Source organism: Malus sylvestris, chromosome 5, assembly GCF_916048215.2.
Source record: "Malus sylvestris chromosome 5, drMalSylv7.2, whole genome shotgun sequence".
In the NCBI taxonomy this organism is placed as follows: domain Eukaryota; kingdom Viridiplantae; phylum Streptophyta; class Magnoliopsida; order Rosales; family Rosaceae; genus Malus; species Malus sylvestris.
The window spans coordinates 39,976,664-39,984,769 of NC_062264.1; the positions used below are offsets into that span (position 1 = coordinate 39,976,664).

The following is an 8,106-nucleotide window of genomic DNA, read 5'->3' on the forward strand; positions in this document are numbered from 1 at the left end:
CATGAAGAGTCGCCACTGCCGACCACTGGAGGATAAACCACCACCATAGTCGTGTTATATACATCTTTTTCCTTCTCAGCTGCCTTGCAAACGGATCAAAAAGCAATGAGATACTGGAGATATAAGACACTTCCCGTAGCTTCAAACCCAAAACTGCATTCAACTATGCAATTGACCCCTCGGATTCCAGGAAGCACCCTGATACACCGGGAAAACAGCGCTAAAACAGCAAAACAAATTTGGACCATTTCTCGATTTATGCGTGTCATCCTTGCGCAGGGACCATGCTAATCTTCTCTATATCGTTTCAATTTTATCGTATGTCCCCGAAGGGACAAGCAGTGTTGTGGAGCAAAGGTATATAAAACATTCATGCATAGCACGACTGGCCGATGTGGGACAAGTGTTGCCTTGTTTTTAATACTTGGTTTTCCTTCTTTACCAATCAGGAGTCGGGCCCCAACCCAATCCGACGCACACAGGCCTAACTGGGCTTTTCCTTCGTGGGTTCGAATTAATTTGTTAATTTTAACTTGCATACTTCCTCTTTTCCAATAAAATAAACTGGAAAAATTGTAATTGGAGCTTTTTGAACTTTGAAAGTAACACGTCTCCGCAGCCCTCTCTTGCATGCTAAATGCGCACCTTTACGTTCACGCCAATCATAGGAAGATACGCGCTTGGCACCATCATATAATGTTTTATTTAGTGAGTAATTATATGTTTCATCGTAAAATTACATGTTGATGTGTAACTTATACATTAATGTTTTTTCTTATGAGACATCATTTAAGTGTATTAGTGACGTATGAGCATGTTAGCCATTAAGCTTAATATATGACGAGTCACGTAAACCTAACACGGAGAAAATACATTAATATATGATGTGGGACGTTGGGATCAATACGTTAATTCCTAGTTTTTTGGTTAATACAATACTTGCGACATACAAACTTTATAATATACTCATATCATAACACGCAAAAGATACCAGCCCGAACACTTTTCTTTGTGAAATCATGCTAAAAAACCTATGGAGCATGGACCCCTCTCATTGCTAAAATGCGCCGAGGGCGACTACTGTAACACTCTCCAGTCCTCTTGTACAGTACTGTTGCAAATGGTGGAGTGGCCTCCCCAAAAAGGAATCATGGCTGTAATTCATGATCGTGAGTTGCTTCTTGGGCAAGTATTATAATAATGTTCCTGTGCTAAAATGCGCCTCCTCTCTCTCTCTCTCTCTCTCTCTCTTGCCCTTGGATGCTTCTCTTTCTCTCTTGGGTCTCGAGCTCATCTCTCTCTCCTTGCTTTCTCTCTCCTCTCTGCGTGCTTGGAGAGATGGTCTCCATTTGAAAAGCATGGAAAAGGCAACATTCATTTGTTGAAAAGGTTCTAGCTTCTGTGACAACGTTTGGAAAGCCCAAAACCTTGCTACTAGTAATATCAGTGATTGTCGTTTTTACTCCTGTCGTTTATTCTGGGCATGGCAAATCCCTGCTCCTCTTTCTCTCTCTACCCCTTTCTCTCTCTTAACAGTTTCCATGTCGGGCCCATTCTTTATCTTGTCGTCTTGCTTTCCATTTTTTTGATAAATTATTTTATTCATTTTATGAAAGTTCAAAATTTTTATGTAACCAAATAAAAAATGCAACATTTCAAAAACACCTCTGGAACTGCTTGGCAGGAAAATCACCTCTCCTGAAAAGCTGCTGTAAAACCCATTAATTTGTATTATTTTTTCATTCCAGTTCTGTTTGGTTGTGGAGATATGGAGATTTTGGGAAGTGGGTCACTTTTTTTTACTGATGTTTTTGTTTTCTTTGGGGACTTTGAAGCACTGGAAGTGTGGATGCATGCAGTGCAAGGATAGCAGATTCATTGGTGAAAGATGCCAACTTTCTCTGTGTATGCTTGAAAATTCACTGAGAAAAAAGGTACCCACTTTACCTTTCTCTTTTTCTGTTACTTCTACAACCTCTGAAGCCTTCTGGTTTTCGAAAGATTTTGAATTTGTTAGTTTTTATTTATTTATATTTATTTTCAGTGATCAGAAAAAAAGGAATGCATGTAATGGATGTTATGAAAATTGGATGTGGAAGTTTTGCTAGTGTAATTTCAGTAACTAGGCAGAAGAAATTGTGTTATTTTTGGTAGAATTTGGTAATTTGGAAAGATGGGTTGTGTTGCATCTAGGATTGATAAGGAAGAGAGGGTGAGGGTTTGCAAGGAGAGAAAGAAGCTAATGAAACATTTGGTAGGGTTTAGAGGTGAATTTGCAGAGGCTCAGTTGGATTATGTAAGATCATTGAGAAACACTGGAGCAGCACTGAGACAATTTACGGAGTCGGCGACGTTGGAGCTTGATAGTACTGCTCCATACGGCTTGGAATTTCAAGCCTCACCGCCTCTCCCTTTGCCTCCTTCCCCGCCTCCACCACCCCCTTTGAGCCCTGATTTGAGAAAGTTGTATGATAGTTACACGGAAGAAGTATGCATTGAGCTTACTAAGGATGATAGCAGCACTCCACCACCTCCTCCAGGCCCTAGCTCGTCGTGGGAGTCTTGGGACCCCTTTGGCCCTTCTTCACCGGAGCATCATAAACATGATGAAATGGTGGAACCACTTGAGGAAAAATGGGAAGAGGCCAAAATGGAATTTGAGGAAGACGAACAGGAAGAGCAAACGGTTGCTAATGCTGTGAATTCGCCACCTAATAATCTGCAGCTTGCAGAACCCATCGTGGAGGATGTATCAGTGAAGAAGCGGCATACTATGGACACTGCAGATGTGCCCATGGTACTAAGGAGAAGCAAGAAGACCTTGGATGGTATAGCTACTGTGTTAGATGATTATTTTCTGAAATCATCAGATGGTTTAAAGGAAATTGCTGTTCTTATGGACATCCAAGGAGGGGACACTTTTGTGCCACTCAGTACTAACGAAAGCAAATGTAAGATGTTGATTTATGGATTTGGTTTCTTAAATGTTGTCTTCTTTTATTTCTTGACAATTTTTTTTACAGACACAAACTTTATAACAAAGTTGGAGAAAAGTACCAGTAGCATGGTAGAGAACTTCGTAAAACTAAATACACACTTCTAACTTGAAAATACATCACATTGAAGTCAAAATTTCAAACGTATTAGTTTTCTACAACACTTTGTTATCGTGCAGCTTAACGCAGTCTCTATGCCTGTGCACTTGTGTTTACTGGCTGTTTCGCTTATTAAGCTCCTCCACATATTTTCTTTGCGGTACGATTTGCAGGGAAGAGTTCCAATTCCACAAAGGTCTTTAGTGCATTCCCATGGAGCTGGTCTTCTAGGTCACTTCAATTTCCTAAAGATGTGGTTGAGTCTAGTGGTTCAAGTGAACCATGCAGGCCAGGAGCTCATTGCATCACACTGAAAAAATTATATGGTCACGAAAAGAAACTTTACAAAGAAGTTAAGGTAAGAATAGTAATTGACGGTAGTGTATCCAGTGAAGATATTCAGAATGTGTATTTAAATATCACAAGCTAGGCCTTGTCCCCCTCCGAATTTAATCATTTTTATTGTGCAGGAGGAAGAGTTTATCAAATTTGAGCATGACGGGAAAACCAAATTACTACAAAAACTAGAGGATGAAAACAATGACTGGACCAGGACTGAGAAAATTCGGCTGAGCGTTGAGAGTTTGGAGTCTGAAATCTTATGTCTTCAGCACTCAATCAGCTCTACTTGTTCTTCTATAGTGAAGCTCATAGATAATGAGCTGTATCCTCAGTTGGTCAAGCTAACTTCCGGGTATTGTTGAGATTATGAAAACCATTGTTTTTTCCTTGGTCTAGAAAAATAACATGGATGCTATTCTATTAGCTTTAGATTATGGAGGACCGTAGAATGTATAAAGTACTCTTGATCACTTGGGGAAAATTGTCCTTCATGATGATGGAAATTATGATTTTTTTCTGTTCTCATTCATCTCATTCACCATAGTTATCAGACAGTGATGATATTGTATCCTCCTCTTGGTTCTATAAATTTCATTAGTACTCCTTCCTTCACACTTTCTTTTGCATACAGCAGGGTGTTTAGTAGTCTTTCTGGTCGATACCAACCTAGTAGCGAGTACATGGAACAAGAAGTTGTTTTATCCCTAAGCACCCTTTTAATTGAAGAAAACCTTGATTTAATTGTACTTCATTTGTCTTCAGGATTAAAATCGCGTTACCTTGAACATGGATTCTCAACTGCCCTTCTACACATTTTAATGGAATATGGTGAAACACTTCCCCACTTATTTGTATCCTGAGATGTCTTTTTGCATGGCCCTCTTGCAGGCTTTTGCACTTGTGGAGAACGATGTATGAATGTCACCGAGTTCAGCATTATATCTCCCAGCAGTTGAATACTCTTACAGATATCCAAAAGCTAGACTTGAGTAGCAACTACCACCGCCAAGCAACAATTCAACTAGAAACCGAGGTCTCTTGCTGGTACAACCACTTCTGCAAAGTCATAAAATCTCAACAAGAGTATGTTAGAACCCTCTCCAGGTGGATCCAACTTACTGACAGTCTTGTTGATGATGATCGAAAGAGTCTGTACTCATCTTCTATTTGTTGGATGTGTGAACAATGGAATCTTGCCTTTGAAAGATTACAGGATAAGGTACTTCTGTTGGCTATCACTGATTTTCCTGACAAGATTTTCAGTCTTTCACACTTGTATAACAAAATACGAGTTGGACGCTTGCTGTGCAGTGGTAAAACATGTGGTTGAATTTTGACAGAAAAACAAATGTGCTTACATTTCTTGCTGCATCTTATGAGAATTGAGAAGGTATTAAATTGAGTACTAGACGTTGAGGTATTAGGCAATCAAGATGTACTGAGATGTGGAAATTGGATGAATCAATTGTGCTTTAGATTAAGTGCAAATCCTCATAAGTATCTTGAAATTTAAGAATAATTGATTACTTTTACGAACCATTTTATTTCGTAACCTAGTTTGTGCTTGGCGTTGTACTTATAATTCTGAAACTATAAGTTACAACCTGTGCTGTTTTATGTGGGGAGCTATGATTTTTTATGCTTTTTATTTTTGCTTGCAGGAGGCAGCAGAAGCCATTAAGAGCCTTCTATCAGCCATCCGCTTGATTTTCATGCAGCAAGAAGAGGAGCACAATCTGCAGAAAAAATACGAAAAACTTGACAAAAGGCTGCAAAAGGAGTTATGTACATTAGCTGAGATGGAGGAAAAGAGAACTGCGGAAGATGGGTGTTCTAGTTTAGGCCCTAAGCATCCATTGTTGCTTAAGCGCGCCAAAACTGAAGCCTTAAAGAAGCAAGTGGACAGCGAGAAGGCTAAATATCTCAACTCGGTCCAGGTTGGTAAGGCCATGACATTGGAAAACCTGAAAACGAGCCTTCCTAATGTATTCCAAGCGTTAATGACGTCTACAAGTCGCTATGTCGAAGCCGTTGAGGCTGTTTGTGGGCACATTATAACAGCTGATGGTTTTGATTCCAATTCTGAAACTGCACTGCGCCCAACTTGATAGATTTATACTGGGGGGCTAGCAGGTTATCGGCGTAGTTGAAATTCCACTTCTGAAACTAGGAAATCAGCTATGCAGCATGTTTAGAGGAAACTGCAGCAGTGCAGAAAGAGAAAGGGACGTAAATGCCTTTGCCGGTGTCAATTTGCCGCCAAGAACAGTGAATGATGTTGGTGTCACAACAACTGGGATGCTGTTCAGTATAAAACTGTTAAACGGGCAAAACGGGGGCAGCTGGTCAGAGAAACTCTTAAGATTACGAATGAGATAGTCCTCAGAAAATGTGTTATCCACTGAATCTAGCGACGCAATTGTGCTTTAGATGTTGCTGAAAAATTAGGGAGAAAAAAACCTTTCAGGATGATTGTGTTGTGCATTACAGAATATAGTAACTGTGCTTTAGGTGTTGTGCATGACATGCGTTGTACCGGTAACTTGCGACTCTTGTCATGTTGGGGGTCAACAACGATGTTTTGGCATGCCACGATGCGAGGGTTAGCGTGTCATGCGATGCATTTTTCTAACACTTTGACACGCTAACCTCGCATCATGGCATGCCAAAACATCACTGTTGGCATATGGCATGCATTTTACCGACGTTTTGCATGCTTGGCATGTGATGGGATGTTATGAGATTAGGATGCCGTGACATGCATTGCTGACATCTAAATTATTCTGAAATAGTAGGTTAAGTGCTGGCAAAATGTTGGCATGCCATGATGTGTTAGCGTAGCCATGACTTGTCTTGACACACTAACCATTGCATCGTGGCGCGCCATAACAAGCGTTGCAAATTGATGATTAAATGCATGGTGTGTCATGACATATTTTGCCAACAATTCGAGACGCTTGTCATGTCGGGACCAACAATGATGTTTTGGCATGCCACGATGCGAGGGTTAGCGTGTGATGTCATGCATTTTTCTAACACTTTGACACATAACCCTTCCATCGTGCCACACCAAAACATCGTTATTAGCCCCGACACTAGTCTCTTTTCTAAATTATTCCAAAATAGTAGGCAAAGTGTTGGCAAAATGCATGTAACAAAAAGGATCTAGGAAAGAGCAGACCTCGAAGCCTTAAATTATTTTTTTGGAAATTATTACGACATAGTAGCAATTATATATGAAGGGTTTTTACAGGTAATTACACGTCCACTGATTGAGCTGCATATTTATAAAGATTATTACCGGTAAGAACGCTTGTAAATTTTCAGCTCTACTAATGAACGTGTTTTTACTGGTTGAACACGTGTAAATTTTTCAGCTCTACTAATGAACGTGTTCTTACCGGTGAGAACACGTTCATATATGATAGTGTCATGTTTTGTACTAATTTCTGAAAAAAAATAATTTTAGGCCCCAAAGTCTACTCTTTCCTAAATCATTTTTCCTTTTTAAATTATTTCAAAGGGCAAGGTGTTAGAAAAATGCATGTCATAACAAGCCTTGCGAGTTGTCAACTAAATACATCATGAATTGTCGACAGAATGCATGACGTAAACCCTCCCATCAAGCATCATGAATTGTCGACAGAATGCATGACGTGTCATGACATGCATTCTACCGACAATTCGTGACGCTTGTCATGTCGGGGTCAACATCGATGTTTTGGAGTGCCATGATGTGAGGGTTAGCGTGTCATGCCATGCATTTTTCTAACATTTTGACATGCTAACCCTTGCATCATGGCACGTCAAAACATTTTTATTGGCATGCGATGACACTTCATGGCATGCGTTTTGCTGAGGTTTTGCGCGCTTGGCATGTGATGAGAATGTTATGGGATTAGGATGTTGAGACATGCATCGCTGACATCTAAATTATTTCGAAATAGTATGCAAAGTATTGGCAAAATGATGGCATGCCACGATGCGAGTGTTAGTGTAGCCATGACTTGTCTTGACACACTAACCCCCCATCATGGCACGCCAAACAAGCCTCACGAATTGTTAACAGAATGCATGGCGTGTCATGACATGCATTTTGCCGACAATTCACGACACTTGTCATGTCGGGGCCAACATCGATGTTTTGGCGTGCCACAATGCAAGAGTTAGCATATCATGCCATGCATTTTTATAACACTTTGACACGCTAACTCTCACATCGTGGCACGCAAGCATCACTATTAACCTTGACCTAGCCTTGCTTCTAAATTATTCCAAAATAGTAGGCAAAGTGTTGGCAAAATGCATGTAAAAGAAAAAAAAAGGATCTAGGAAACAGTAGTATTAGAGCCTTAAATTATAGAGTAAATTGTAGTTATGGTCTCTTAACTTTAACTCAGTTGGAGCAATGGTCCATCAACTAAAAATCCATTACCATTGGTCCATCAACTCATCAAAACGTGCAGCTATGGTCCCTTAACTAAAAATCCATTACCATTAGTTCCTCAACTTTAATTCAACTGGAGAAATGGTCCCTTAACTTTAACCCAATTGTAGCAATGGTCCTTCCAACATAACTCGTTTTGACAAATTTTTTGACGTAGTTGACGAAGAGGACCATAATTACACACTTTGATGAGTTGAGGAACCCTAATTATATAAATGGTTA

At 39.9% G+C, this 8,106-nt stretch overlaps 1 protein-coding gene and 1 non-coding gene across 6 annotated transcripts; one reads left to right on the forward strand and one right to left on the reverse strand.

The window, feature by feature from the left end:
* Positions 1–233: 233 nt before the first annotated feature.
* LOC126624856 (U6 spliceosomal RNA) lies at positions 234–336 on the reverse strand. The gene has a single exon (XR_007624242.1). It is a non-coding gene; the product is annotated as a U6 spliceosomal RNA (small nuclear RNA).
* A 1,001-nt stretch (positions 337–1,337) lies between these two features.
* LOC126620634 (protein ALTERED PHOSPHATE STARVATION RESPONSE 1-like) lies at positions 1,338–5,961 on the forward strand. 5 transcript variants are annotated; one of them, XM_050288847.1, is made up of 7 exons: positions 1,341–1,728; positions 1,836–1,934; positions 2,045–2,951; positions 3,269–3,453; positions 3,566–3,789; positions 4,326–4,656; positions 5,099–5,961. In XM_050288847.1, the coding sequence occupies exons 3-7, from the start codon at positions 2,174–2,176 to the stop codon at positions 5,543–5,545; spliced, it is 1,965 nt and encodes a 654-aa protein (XP_050144804.1). In that variant the 5' UTR covers positions 1,341–1,728; positions 1,836–1,934; positions 2,045–2,173; the 3' UTR covers positions 5,546–5,961. The 5 variants fall into 5 exon arrangements, with proteins under 5 accessions (XP_050144806.1, XP_050144804.1, XP_050144803.1 ...); XM_050288846.1 differs by having other exon boundaries at positions 1,341–1,711; XM_050288848.1 differs by having other exon boundaries at positions 1,342–1,711; positions 2,194–2,951.
* Positions 5,962–8,106: the final 2,145 nt, after the last annotated feature.

Bases quoted from the DNA above. Each gene is read 5' to 3' on its own strand.
- LOC126620634 (XM_050288845.1), top strand. From the start codon at position 2,174: ATGGGTTGTGTTGCATCTAGGATTGATAAGGAAGAGAGGGTGAGGGTT. The intron at 2,952-3,268 runs GTAAGATGTTGA...TACGATTTGCAG, and splicing joins CAGTACTAACGAAAGCAAAT to GGAAGAGTTCCAATTCCACA. The intron at 3,454-3,565 runs GTAAGAATAGTA...TTTATTGTGCAG, and splicing joins AACTTTACAAAGAAGTTAAG to GAGGAAGAGTTTATCAAATT.